General features: G+C 47.8%; 1 protein-coding gene across 5 annotated transcripts in view; it reads left to right on the top strand.

Moving 5' to 3' along the window:
* LOC112252020 (lysine-specific demethylase 4B-like) overlaps positions 1-10787 on the top strand; it is an 85095-nt gene extending 74308 nt beyond the window's left edge. For 3 of the 5 annotated variants that reach the window (XM_042322953.1, XM_042322952.1, XM_042322951.1), the window contains exons 19-22: positions 2387-2557; positions 4169-4288; positions 8177-8269; positions 10015-10787. In XM_042322953.1, coding sequence (XP_042178887.1) covers positions 2387-2557; positions 4169-4288; positions 8177-8269; positions 10015-10629 — 999 coding nt within the window. In that variant the 3' untranslated portion in view covers positions 10630-10787. The remainder of the gene's footprint in view (positions 1-2386; positions 2558-4168; positions 4289-8176; positions 8270-10014) is intronic. The other 2 variants (XM_042322954.1, XM_042322955.1) reach the window with 2 other exon arrangements.
* The last annotated feature ends 3162 nt before the right edge of the window (positions 10788-13949 follow it).

Genomic DNA, 13949 nt, shown 5'->3' with positions numbered 1-13949 from the left:
ATCCATGTAATATAGCCTACACCGTCATCAATAAATCCATTATATATTTTAGACAGGTCTAAAGAAACATGATGTGAAGAAAATGTAGTCTATTTCAGAAGAACAGAATAGCGTACTCTTATATTATGCCATATGGCTGTGGGCTACACTATAGTTCATTGAGCAGATAAGATTTGGTTAGATTCCATGGCATTATTTTACAGTAGGAAGAATACAATGGAACAAAGCTGAATAAAATGGAAAATATATTTTCTCAACGATTTGAGGGAGTGCTCACATGCGGCTATTCTGTGTTGAGCGATTAACAAAAATATAGGTCCTCCTATATGCTTAATTTAACGTTATTAATGTAACTTTAGTTGTTCAACTAATGTTGGGTTATATGTTTAGACTTGTTATACATTTTAAGGCTCTATGATGCGACTCTAAATGATGATTTGAAAAAAGTTGCTTGAAAAGAATGAGCTTTGCAATTCATAACGCCTCAAATTTCCCAGCGGCATCCCCATTGTGTGGCCATAATGCCCCCCCAACAAATACACGCCTTTTGCAGCCAGGGGCTGTTATTCCCTTCTCCCTGAATACTGCGTGCTCAAAAGCAACTCTCACTCGCAGGGAAAGATGAACGGTGCAAAGCACAGGGAGATCCTTGATGAAAACCTGCTCAGGACCTCAGACTAGGGCAATGGTTAGCCTTCCAACAGGACAATGACCCTAAACACACAGGCAAGACAATGCAGGAGTGGCTTTGGGAAAGGTCTCTGAATGTCCTTGAGTGGTCCAGCCAGAGCTCGGACTTGAACCCAATCGAACATCTCTGGAGAGACCTGAAAATAGCTGTGCAGCGACGCTCCCCATCCGACCTGACAGAGCTTGAGATTATCTGCAGAGAAGAACGGGAGAAACTCCCCAAATACAGGTGTGCCAAGCTTGTAGTGTCATACCCAAGAAGACTCGAGGGTGTAATCGCTGTGAAAGGTGCTTCAACAAAGTACTGAGTAAAGGGTCTGAATACTTGTGTAAATGTGATTTTGTTTTTTATTAATTAGCAAAAATGTCTAAACCTGTTTTTGCTTTGTCAATATGGGGTATTGTGTGTAGATTGTTTTTTCCCTCATCAATGCAATCCCTTTTAGAATAAGGCTGTAACAAAATGAGGAAAAAGTGAAGGGGTCTGAATACTTTCCGAATGCACTGTATGTGTAGCTAAGCTTCTGCAATTCCAACATGAACTCAAATAATAATGTTGAATAAATAACTTTTGTATTTGACATAATTACTGTGTTTTCAAAACAACGAGTGAAATCTGAAAAGATTCATTCACTTGTGCGATTGAGCTCCTATGACAGTGGCTGCTACTCCCAGAAGGTTGGGGACACTAGTGTTCTTCATCATTATCATGCCATGTCTTGGGTTTCTTGTCAAGCAAAGATTCTTGAATCTTTTGTAAATGTACAACTTCGTTCCTTTTTATCTGAGAATTATATACTGAATGTACAGTGCCTTGCAAAAGTATTCATCCCCCTTGGTGTTTTTCCTATTTTGTTGCATTACAATCTGTAATTTTAAATAGATTATTATTTGGATTTCATGTAATGGACAAACACAAAATAGTCCAAATTGGTGAAGTGAAATGAAAAAAATAACTTGTTTAATTAAATTCTAAAAAAAAATGTTTAAAAAAAAAAGTGGTACATGTATTCACCCCCTTTGCTATGAAGCCCCTAAATAAGATCTGGTGCAACCAATTACCTTCAGAAGTCACATAATTACTTAGATTGCACACAGGTGAACTTTATTTAAGTGTCACATGATCTGTCACATGATCTCAGTATATATATACACCTGTTCTGAAAGGCCCCAGAGTCTGCAACACCACTAAACAAGGGGCAGCACCAAACAAGCGGCACCATGAAGACCAAGGAGTGTGCAAAGATGTCATCAAAGCAAATGGGGGCTACTTTGAAGAATCTCAACGATAAAATATATTTTGAGTTGTTTTACACTTTTTTGGTTACTACATTATTCCATATGTAATATTTAATGTAGATATAAAAAACCCTTTGTCTTGCCAATTCACCCTTTGAATGGCACACATACACAATCCATGTCTCAAGGCTTAAAAATCCTTCTTTAACCTGTCTTCTCGCCTTCATCTACACTGATTTGAAGTGGATTTAACAAGTTACATCAATAAGGGATCATAGCATTCATGTGGACAATCTTCGTCGTGGAAAGAGCAGGTGTTCTTAATGTTTTGTCCACTATGTGCCATTAAATATATAACACTGTCTTTGAATAACTGCGCTAACACCATAGAAATAGAAACACAATAGATTAAATTTAAAAAATTTCTATTTTCACACTCCTCCCTCTCTCTTTCTAGGCAAGGGTGGGGCCAAGGGGGGAGTTTTCTCTTGGTCAGAAGGTAATTGGTCGGAACATCGATGGCTGGTTCTACCCCTGCACCATCATTGGCATGACCTCACAAACCTTCTACGAGGTCAACTACGATGACGGCTCCTACTGTGACAACATCTTCCCCGAGAACGTTGTGGTGAGTCTCTCCTCTCTCGCTCTCTCTCTCTCTTTCTCTCTCCCCCCCCCTATTCGCATGCCGTAACAATGTACATATTGCCAAAGCTTATTTTGGATATTTACAATATAAAATGAGAATCAAAATTGTCAACGGGACAACATTGACCAAGGGTCAAAATAGCCATCCATTCAACAATAAGCATACAGTAGAGGACATGTGCAGGTTGATTGGTCTGTCAGACACTGTCCTTCAACTTATGGCAGGCAGCAATGTAGTGCGCTGCCAACCCACAGCTCTCTGCGTCCTCCCCCAACAGGACGGGTAGCCTATCCTCATCAAAGAGGTCTTCGAAACCTTGAATAAGGGTTTCAAATTTGGGAAAATGACACTGTAATTGTTTTATATTTTTGATATTTTGTCAGGAAATGCAGCTCTGTCTCAGGTTCTGCTGTTGTACAGTGGTTGCACAGCCTTTCCTCTACAGGGAGCCAGGTTTTCCTGTGTCTACCCTTCTCAATGGCAAGGCTGTGCTCACTGAGCCTGTACTTTGTCAAGGTTTTTCTAAGGTTTTGATCAGTAACCATGGTCAAATATTTAGCCACGGTGTACTGTCGATTTAGGGCCAGATAGCACTGCATTTTGCTTTGTGTTTGTGTTTCCCAGTAAGCAATAAAGTTTTGTTTTGTCTTTTGTTGTAATTTAGTTTATCCTGATTGATCGGATGTTCTCTCTCTGTCAACCAGCCTCGCGCTCTCTCTCTCTCTCTCTCTCTCTCTCTCTCTGTCTCTGTCTCTGTCTCTCTCTCTCTCTCTCTCTCTCTCTCTCTCTCTCTCTCTCTCTCTCTCTCTCTCTCTCTCTCTCTCTCTCTCTCTGTCTCTCTGTCTCTCTGTCTCTCTGTCTCTCTCTGTCTCTCTCTCTGTCTCTCTCTCTGTCTCTCTCTCTGTCTCTCTCTCTGTCTCTCTCTCTGTCTCTCTCTCTGTCTCTCTCTCTCTCTCTCTCTCTGTCTCTCTCTGTCTCTCTCTCTCTCTCTCTCTGTCTCTCTCTCTCTCTCTCTGTCTCTCTCTCTCTCTCTCTGTCTCTCTGTCTCTCTCTCTGTCTCTGTCTCTCTCTCTGTCTCTCTCTCTGTCTCTCTCTCTCTCTCTCTCTCTCTCTCTCTGTCTCTCTCTCTCTCTCTCTCTGTCTCTCTCTCTCTCTCTGTCTCTCTGTCTCTCTCTCTGTCTCTGTCTCTGTCTCTCTCTCTGTCTCTCTCTCTGTCTCTCTGTCTCTCTCTCTGTCTCTCTCTCTGTCTCTGTCTCTCTCTCTGTCTCTCTGTCTCTCTCTCTCTGTCTCTGTCTCTCTCTGTCTCTCTCTCTGTCTCTCTGTCTCTCTGTCTCTCTCTCTGTCTCTCTCTCTGTCTCTCTCTCTCTCTCTGTCTCTCTCTCTCTCTGTCTCTGTCTGTCTGTCTGTCTCTGTCTGTCTGTCTGTCAATCTCAGCCATGGTGAGGTGACCATGATATGTGTTGACATAGTGACAACATAATGACAAATCAAAGCAATGGCTATAGAATGACATATATGTAGTGAATGTTAGATGCATCAAATCCTAACCTGTTCCTCAAATCAATCACTCCGTTCTCTCCCTCCCTCCAGAGTCACGACTGTCTTCGTAACGGTCCCCCAGAGACCGGCGAGCTGATGTTGGTCCACAACATGGAGGGCCAGGCACTCAACGCCTCCTACATCAAGGATCACGTGCACAAGTACTACCAGGTGAAAGTAGCGTTGTCCCCCCCGTACACTCCCTTCTCTCTACCTCGTCAACCAACTAGCCCCTTAGCCCCGTGTTCCAGCACTAAATTAAATTGTATTAGTCATATGCGCCGAATACAACAGGTGTAGACGTTACAGTGAAATGCTTACTTACGAGCCTCTAACCAACAGTGCAGGTTCAAAAAATATGGAGAATAATATGAGGTAAAAGTAACAAGTCATTAAAGAGCAGCAGTAAAAAATAAGAATATATACAGGGGGTGCCGGTACAGAGTCAATGTGTGCGGAGGCACTGGTTAGTTGAGGTAGTATGTACATGTAGGTAGAGTTAATTAATGTGACTATGCATAGATGACAACAGAGAGTGGCAGTGGTGGGGTCTGGGTAGACATTTGACTAGATGTTCATTAAGGTCAAGTTGATTGGTTGAATCCGGGGATGTTAGTGCCTGCACACCCTGTGTACTTCCTTGTAGATCTGAAAGGACTGGCTATGTAAATGGGTTCAAATTAATGTAGCTCATCTCCACATGAGACTACGTTGGAGGTTTGAAAACATCTGACAGATTTAGGCGATCAAAGTCAACAGTGCATATCAGAGGGCTAGGTGTTTTTTTAATTGCATGCTCTTCAACCGATCGCTGCCCGCACCCGTCCGCCCAACTAGCATCACTACTTTGGATGGTTCTGACTTAGAATATGTGGACAACTACAAATACCTAGGTGTCTGGTAAGACTGTAAACTCTCCTTCCAGACTCACATTAAGCATCTCCAATCCAAAATTAAATCTAGAATCGGCTTCCTATTTCGCAAAGCCTCCTTCACTCATGCTACCAAACATACCCTCGTAAAACTGACCATCTTTATACTGTGGCTATGAGGAGATAATCTCTTCGAGGAATTTACGATCTCTCTGACCACAGCAGCCTAGTTGTAGGAGGCAGGGAGAGGGGGATGGGGCTTGCTGTACCCAAAGAGGGCAACGTCATGACACTAGGTAAAGCCCCGCCTTATCTCAGCTCACTGGTCACCACACCAACATCCACCCATAGCAACCGCTCCAGCAGGTATATTTCACTGGTCATCCCCAAAGCCAACACTTCTTTTGGCTGCCTCTCCTTCTGGTTCTCTGCTGCCAATGACTGAAACGAATTGCAAAAATCACTGAAGCTGGAGTCTTATATCTCCTTCACTAACTTTAAGGATCAGCTGTCAGAGCAGCTTACCGATCACTGTACCTGTACAAAGTGCATCTGTAAATAGCACACCCAACTACCTCATCCCCATATTATTACTTACACTTTTGCTCTTTTGCAACCTGGTATCTCTACTTCCACATCATCATCTGCACATCTATCACTCCAGTGTTAATGCTAAATTGTAATTATTTTTGCCTCTTATGTCCTATTTATTGCCTACCTCTACATTTGCACACACCCTATATAGATTTTTATTTTATTTTGTGTTATTGACTGTACGTTTGTTTATGTAACTCTGTGTTGTTTTTGTCGCACTGCTTTGCTTTATCTTGGTCAGGTTGCAGTTGTAAATGAGAACTTGTTCTCAACTAGCCACCCTGGTTAAATAAAGGTGAAATATATATATTTTTTAAATAAATAAAAAAGGTGGTGCCACTGTATATTTTCATTATATATTCTAGGATGCATGGACGGGTTAAGAACTATTTATTTCCCTTAAAATGTCCTTATGACAACTTTAGGCAGTCTTTATAATGGTCCACTCCATCTACGTTGAACCCCCAGCCTTGTACCAAGTTGGTTCTACAGCGGGAGCCTTTTTTACACCACAACTTAGATGACTTTGACTTTCCAGCACAGTGCTTATCTGAGTGTTTCCAGCACAGTGCTTATCTGAGTGTTTCCAGCACAGTGCTTATCTGAGTGTTTCCAGCACAGTGCTTATCTGAGTGTTTCCAGCACAGTGCTTATCTGAGTGTTTCCAGCACAGTGCTTATCTGAGTGTTTCCAGCACAGTGCTTATCTGAGTGTTTCCAGCACAGTGCTTATCTGAGTGTTCCCAGCACAGTGCTTATCTGAGTGTTCCCAGCACAGTGCTTATCTGAGTGTTCCCAGCACAGTGCTTATCTGAGTGTTCCCAGCACAGTGCTTATCTGAGTGTTCCCAGCACAGTGCTTATCTGAGTGTTCCCAGCACAGTGCTTATCTGAGTGTTTCCAGCACAGTGCTTATCTGAGTGTTTCCAGCACAGTGCTTATCTGAGTGTTTCCAGCACAGTGCTTATCTGAGTGTTTCCAGCACAGTGCTTATCTGAGTGTTTCCAGCACAGTGCTTATCTGAGTGTTTCCAGCACAGTGCTTATCTGAGTGTTTCCAGCACAGTGCTTATCTGAGTGTTTCCAGCACAGTGCTTATCTGAGCGTTTCCAGCACAGTGCTTATCTGAGCGTTTCCAGCACAGTGCTTATCTGAGCGTTTCCAGCACAGTGCTTATCTGAGCGTTTCCAGCACAGTGCTTATCTGAGCGTTTCCAGCACAGTGCTTATCTGAGCGTTTCCAGCACAGTGCTTATCTGAGCGTTTCCAGCACAGTGCTTATCTGAGCGTTTCCAAGACAGTGCTTATCTGAGCGTTTCCAGCACAGTGCTTATCTGAGCGTTTCCAGCACAGTGCTTATCTGAGCGTTTCCAGCACAGTGCTTATCTGAGCGTTTCCAGCACAGTGCTTATCTGAGCGTTTCCAGCACCCTGCTTATCTGAAAATGATGGCGCTCTGGTAGATTATGGCAGAGTATCTTGCTGCAGTGGGCATTGAAACGTAGTGGAGAGTGTTATCATTGCAGGTGCGTGTGGAGAATTTATGGTGTGACGCGCGGAGTGCCTGTGAGGTATAAAGCTTAGAGGAGAGGTCCCTGGTACTGGAGGAACACAACTCCTCTGAACACACATGGTGTGTGTACACACACACACACACACACACACAGAGCCTTGTGAGCTCTTCCACACTCTCAGCCTGGGCGATATGACAAGACAAATGGCACACACCCACGTACACAACATGGTTCGTCCAACATCTCACTCCAAAATCATGGGCATTAATGTGGAGTTGGTCCCCCCCTTTGCTGCTATAACAGCCTCCACTCTTCTGGGAAGGCTTTCCACTAGGTTGGAACATTGCTGCGGGGACTTGCTTCTATTCAGCCACAAGCATTAGTGAGGTCAGGCAACTGATGTTGGGCAATTAGGCCTGGCTCCCAGTCGGTGTTCAGTCGGTTTGAGGTCAGGGCTCTGTACAGGCCAGTCAAGTTTTTCAACACCGACCTCGACAAACCATATCTGTATGGACCTTTGTTATGCTGAAACAGGAGAGGGCCTCCCCCAAACTGTTGCCACAAAGTTGGAAGCACAGAATCATCTAGAATGTCATTGTATGTGTGTCGCTCTGACTAGATGTAGTATGTATGTGATATATGGTTATGCCTCTGTGTGTGTGTGTGTTTCTAATCACAGGATGGGACTGGGGAGCTAATCTGAGTTTCACTGTGCTTGTATGTGTTGTCTCTCTCCATCGCTCTCTCTCTCACTCACCCACTCCCACTCTCTCTCATGATGCTGGCTAATCACCTGCTCTCTCTCACATACACATTTGTACGCACGGCAGAGCCACACGACACGGCAGAGCCGCACGACACGGCAGAGCCGCACGACACGGCAGAGCCGCACAGAGCCACGGCAGGCAGGGCCACACGACACGACAGTCACACACACACCAAGACAACATGGCATGTCTTCAAATTCTGTTACTGGATTTTGTCCGCCTGACAATCCTGGCCTTTGCTGTTTTTTGTGTTGTTTTGAGTATGACCCTTAATTAACTCTTCCACTCTTTCCATCTCTCTCTTCTCCCCTTTTCAGGTGGAGTTCCAAGATGAGTCCCAGCTGTTACTGAAGCAAACAGAGATCCATTCGCTGGAGCAGGACCTGCCCAAGAGGGTCTGCACTCGCCTGGTACGAGACCACCTGACGCCCACCACTAGGGCTGGGGGAGGCAGGGGTGGGAGGGAGGGAGGGAGGGGTGGGGTGGGTGGGGAGAGGGAGGGAGGGTGGGCTGGGGAGGGAGGGAGGGGTGGGCTGGGGGAGAGAGAGAGGGGGGAGGTGGGCTGGGAGGGAGGGGTGGGGGGGGCTGGTGAGGGAGGGGTGGGCTGGGGGGGGAGAGAGGGAGGGGGGTGGGCTGGGGGAGAGAGAGAGAGGGGGGGTGGGCTGGTGAGGGAGGGGTGGGCTGGGGGAGAGGAGAGGGGGTAGGGGTGGGCTGGGGAGGGAGAGGAGGGGGGGGGGGGTGGGCTGGGGAGGGAGAGAGGGGGTGGGCTGGGGAGAGAGGGGGAGGGAGGGGTGGGCTGGGGAGGGAGAGAGAGGGAGGGAGGGGTGGGCTGGGGAGAGGGGGGGGGGAGGGGTGGGCTGGGGAGGGAGAGAGGGGTGGGCTGGTGAGGGAGGGGTGGGCTGGGGGAGGGAGAGAGAGGGAGGGGTGGGCTGGGGGAGGGGAGGGGTGGGCTGGGGAGGGGAGGGAGAGGGAGGGAGGGAGGGGTGGGGCTGGGCTGGGGAGAGAGGGGAAGGGTGGGCTGGGGAGGGGATGGAGGGAGGGGTGGGCTGGGGAGAGAGGAATGGGGGGGTAGGGGTGGGCTGGGGAGAGGGGAAGGGTGGGCTGGGGAGGGGATGGAGGGAGGGGTGGGCTGGAGAGAGAGAGGGAGGGGGGGGGCTGGGGAGAGAGGGAGGGGTGGGCTGGGCTGGGCAGGGAGGCAGGAGTGGGCTGGGGAGGGAGGGAGGCAGGGCTGGGGAGGGAAAGAGGGAGGGAGGGAGGCAGGGGTGGGCTGGGGAGGGAAAGAGGGAGGGAGGGAGGCAGGAGTGGGCTGGGGAGGGAGGGGGCATCGGTGGGCTGGGGAGGGAGCGAGGCAGGAGTGGGCTGGGGAGGGGGGGGGAGGGGAGGCAGGAGTGGGCTGGGGAGGGAGGGGGGCATCGGTGGGCTGGGGAGGGAGGGAGGCATCGGTGGGCTGGGGAGGGGGAGAGAGGGGGAGGCAGGGGTGGGCTGGAGAGGGAGGGAGGGGTGGGTGGGCTGGGGAGAGAGGGATGGAGGTAGGGGTGTGCTGGGCTGGGAAGGGAGAGGGGGGAGGGGGCATCGGTGGGCTAGGGAGGGAGGCAGGAGTGGGCTGGGGAGGGAAAGAGGGAGGGAGGCAGGAGTGGGCTGGGGAGGGAGGGGGCATCGGTGGGCTGGAGAGGGGGAGGGAGGCAGGAGTGGGCTGGGGAGGGAGGGGGCATCGGTGGGCTGGGGAGGGAGTGAGGCAGGCATCGGTGGGCTGGGGAAGGGGAGAGAGGGGGGAGGCAGGGGTGGGCTGGGGAGGGAGGGAGAGAGGGAGGGAGGGGTGGGCTGGGGTAGGGGTGGGCTGGGGAGGGGGGGAGGGGTGGGCTGGGGAGCGAGGGGGCATCGGTGGGCTGGGGAGGGAGAGAGGGAGGGAGGCAGGAGTGGGCTGGGGATGTTATTCCACACTATCATATTATTCTACACTATGTTGTGGAGTTGTCAGACATGGCTGTGTTGAGCCTTTTTATCAAATGCATATTTTACGTGATGCTCCTGAAATATCCATCCTTCCTGTCTGGTTGTAGGGGGTTTGAAGGGTGTAGGAGCTCAATGTAGGAGAGAAGTGATCATGTGGATGCCATGCCACTATTTTTACCATCAGCTGTCTCTTCCTGTCTAGGCAATACCAACCCAGGAAGCCCTTCTGACAGGAGACGAACCACAGGCAGCCAAGAGGCCTCGCCTCCCCGCCCCTCACCCCACACCTCAAGCCCCCATAGACCCCGGATGCCAACCCCTAGCTACAGGCCCTGTACCTCACAGTATTACACCTCACACACCCAGCCATGCTCCTGGTCCCTCCAACACTGATATTAGCGCCCTTACCCTCACCCAGGCTCTGGCAATACCCATCTCCGAGCCCACCCTCACCCCAATGCCAACTCTCACTGATCCTCTCCCAGCCCCGTCGGCCCTAGCCGCCCCTCTGCTGCCCCTCTCCCCAGCCGTTCCCTTCCAGGACCAGGGTGAAGTTTACACAGCCAGGTCCGTGCCCTTCCAGGACCAGGGTGAAGCTTACACAGCCAGGTCCGTGCCCTTCCAGGACCAGGGTGAAGCTTACACAGCCAGGTCCGTGCCCTTCCAGGACCAGGGTGAAGCTTACACAGCCAGGTCCGTGCCCTTCCAGGACCAGGGTGAAGGATACACGCCCAGCTCCAGCTACGTGTCCTACATGGAGACGCTGCTCAATACACACTTCCCCCCTCAGGAAGATGGCCCCGGGCCCCTGTTATAATGAGACGCCACCACTCTGCCGTGATAGCTAGGCTAACAGGAGCTAAGCTAATGCTAGGAAGATAATGTAATCTATGCTAAAGGAGGCTAAGTGATAGACAGTAGCATCTGTTACAGAAGACAGATAAAGCACTCCTCAGTTGCATGTCTTTTTTTTTTATTTTTCTCAGGTGGTGTGGTGGGGCTGTTCCTAGAACTGGGAAAGAGGAGGCTTCTTTGTGGTGTGGTTACTGTTCTGAACTGCAGCTGAAGAGGTTATGGGCTGGTTATGGGCTGTTCTAGAACTGCAGCGAAAGAGGAGGCTTCTTTGTGGTGTGGTTATGGGCTGTTCCTAGAACTGCAGCGAAAGAGGAGGCTTCTTTGTGGTGTGGTTATGGGCTGTTCCTAGAACTGCAGCTGAAGAGGAGGCTTCTTTGTGGTGTGGTTATGGGCTGTTCCTAGAACTGCAGCTGAAGAGGAGGCTTCTTTGTGGTGTGGTTATGGGCTGTTCCTAGAACTGCAGCTGAAGAGGAGGCTTCTTTTCCACTTCTTCTGTGTTTGTCTGCCATTTGTGCAAAACGCAAAATGTATAGACATGAATAGACTCACAAGCATCATCACCTTACCTCTTTCTATCCAGTTATTTACCCGCTTTTACAGAACGGTGACGTCAGCTTTTTTTGTGTTCATCTATGAAACCAGCAACAACTATTTTTTAATAGAAGCTTTACCAACTGCTTACAATGAAACAGAACAGCATATGGACAGAATATTTGTGTACAGTTTCAATAATGTATTTTTGTTTGTGAGAGGTCCTGGGGAAAGGGTGGAGATGTATTACAAGGGGGGTTGACAAGTATTTAAATGTCTTATTCATATATTGATATAAAATCCTTGTAGGAAGATAAAACATTTTGTTGGGGGGGAATGGTAGTTACACTTTATTGTAATCTTGTCTGCAGAACCATTGAATTTTGTGAAGATGTGTTGCAGTAGTTCTGAATGTGTCCCTGTATCGAACAAACCCAAAAACCATCATGTTCACATTGGTCACGTTTTCCAACTCCAGAACTTCTCTGGGCTTTGTTTTGTAGCATTCTTCCTAAAAATCAATGTTACTATTCAACGTTGTTTGTTCGTATGACTATTCTTTTTATGTTTATTTTGTGAATATATTAACCTCACGAGGTGATCCGAGAAAATGCTTTGATTATGAAATTATGATCCTTTTTTGAGATTTTAGAGAGAGGTAAATTGAATTTCTACTCCAGTAAACAAAACCTGCATTTTCAAATGGTATGTTAACTATCTTTATAGAGGTGCTATCCTGTATGACTGGGGAAGCATGTTTCTCATACCCACAGTCACATTATACATAGTGCAAGCCTTTGTGTGTGAATCAAATCTGTTAATGTCATACTAGCCATGTAATTGAACTGTTATTACAGTAGAATGTCATGACAGATCAATGTTCCTATGTGGAAACCTACTGTGAAGAGGCTTTATTTCATAGGAATTAAACTGAGTTGTTATAGCCAGCTTGTGTAGTGTTCCTTTCCTTTTGCATCTCTTATAACCCATCTCTTATAACACATCTCTTATAACACGTCTCTTATAACACGTCTCTTATAACCCATCTCTTATAACCCATCTCTTATAACACATCTCTTCTCCCGCTCTCCTCCTCTGCCGTCTGTCCTTGCTCATCCTGCACACCACTCATTCCCTGCAGGCCAATGCGGCTGGAGCTCAGCGGAGGTATAACTACAGCTGTTACTGCTCCCCTGTTCTCTGGCAACAACACAAGCAGACTCCCAAAGAGGCTCATGTTTTAAAGGAGGGGAAAGTGTTCCAAAGCCCATAGGGGGTCACCATTTTGATTTTTACTGCCCTTTAAGTGTATTTCTCCATCTGCCAAGTGAAATCTTGCCGTCGAATTCTCTACCCTTCTCTAAAACTGTGCTCATACATTCCCCTTCGTGGCTTTAAAGGAATGGACTGGTGTGAAGAATATGGTGTAAACTCTCTCCAACCATACTTGTGCACCAATCCAATGCCTTTAAACCCCTGTGTCTTGACTTGGATAAAATTTAGATTATTTTTTAACTTCATATTTTGATGCTCTCTTCAGCAATGAAGTTTGAAGACAGTGGATTAAAATATCTATATTGGTTTCAGATTGCAATAATTTTGTTATTTATACAAAAGATAAACACAACAAAGCAACACTTAATGAATATAGTAGATTACAAATGTAATTCAGTTTTATTCAATTGTGAATTGAAACTAGTGGAACAATGAGATCTCTTTTATTGTAGTCAACAATCATTTTGTTTAATTGTATGTGACAGGGCGCCTAGCGGTTAGAGCGTTGGGCCAGTAACCGAAAGGTCGCTGCTTTGAATAGCCGAGCCGACAAGCTAAAAATGTCTGGGCTCTTGAGCAAGGCACTAAACCCTCATTTTCTCCAGGGGTGCTATACTACCATGGCTGACCCTGTACTACCATGGCTGACCCTGTACTACCATGGCTGACCCTGTACTACTACCATGGCTGACCCTGTACTACTACCATGGCTGACCCTGTACTACTACCATGGCTGACCCTGTACTACTACCATGGCTGACCCTGTACTACTACCATGGCTGACCCTGTACTACTACCATGGCTGACCCTTCACTACTACCATGGCTGACCTTTCACTACTTCCATGGCTGACCCTGTACTACCAAGGCTGACCCTTCACTACTACCATGGCTGACCCTTCACTACTTCCATGGCTGACCCTTCACTACTACCATGGCTGACCCTTCTACTTCCATGGCTGACCCTTCACTACTACCATGGCTGACCCTTCACTACTTCCATGGCTGACCCTGTACTACTACCATGGCTGACCCTGTACTACTACCATGGCTGACCCTGTACTACTACCATGGCTGACCCTGTACTACTACCATGGCTGACCCTGTACTACTACCATGGCTGACCCTGTACTACCAAGGCTGACCCTTCACTACTACCATGGCTGACCCTTCACTACTACCATGGCTGACCCTTCACTACTACCATGGCTGACCCTTCACTACTTCCATGGCTGACCCTTCACTACTTCCATGGCTGACCCTTCACTACTACCATGGCTGACCCTTCACTACTACCATGGCTGACCCTTCACTACTTCCATGGCTGACCCTTCACTACTACCATGGCTGACCCTTCACTACTTCCATGGCTGACCCTTCACTACTACCATGGCTGACCCTTCACTACTTCCATGGCTGACCCTTCACTACTACCATGGCTGACCCTTCACTACTACCATGACTGACCCTTCTACTT

This window comes from Oncorhynchus tshawytscha, linkage group LG06, assembly GCF_018296145.1.
Source record: "Oncorhynchus tshawytscha isolate Ot180627B linkage group LG06, Otsh_v2.0, whole genome shotgun sequence".
NCBI classification, from domain to species: Eukaryota; Metazoa; Chordata; class Actinopteri; order Salmoniformes; family Salmonidae; genus Oncorhynchus; species Oncorhynchus tshawytscha.
Note: the sequence above shows the minus strand (reverse complement) of the source record. Positions and strands in the feature narration are given on the sequence as shown.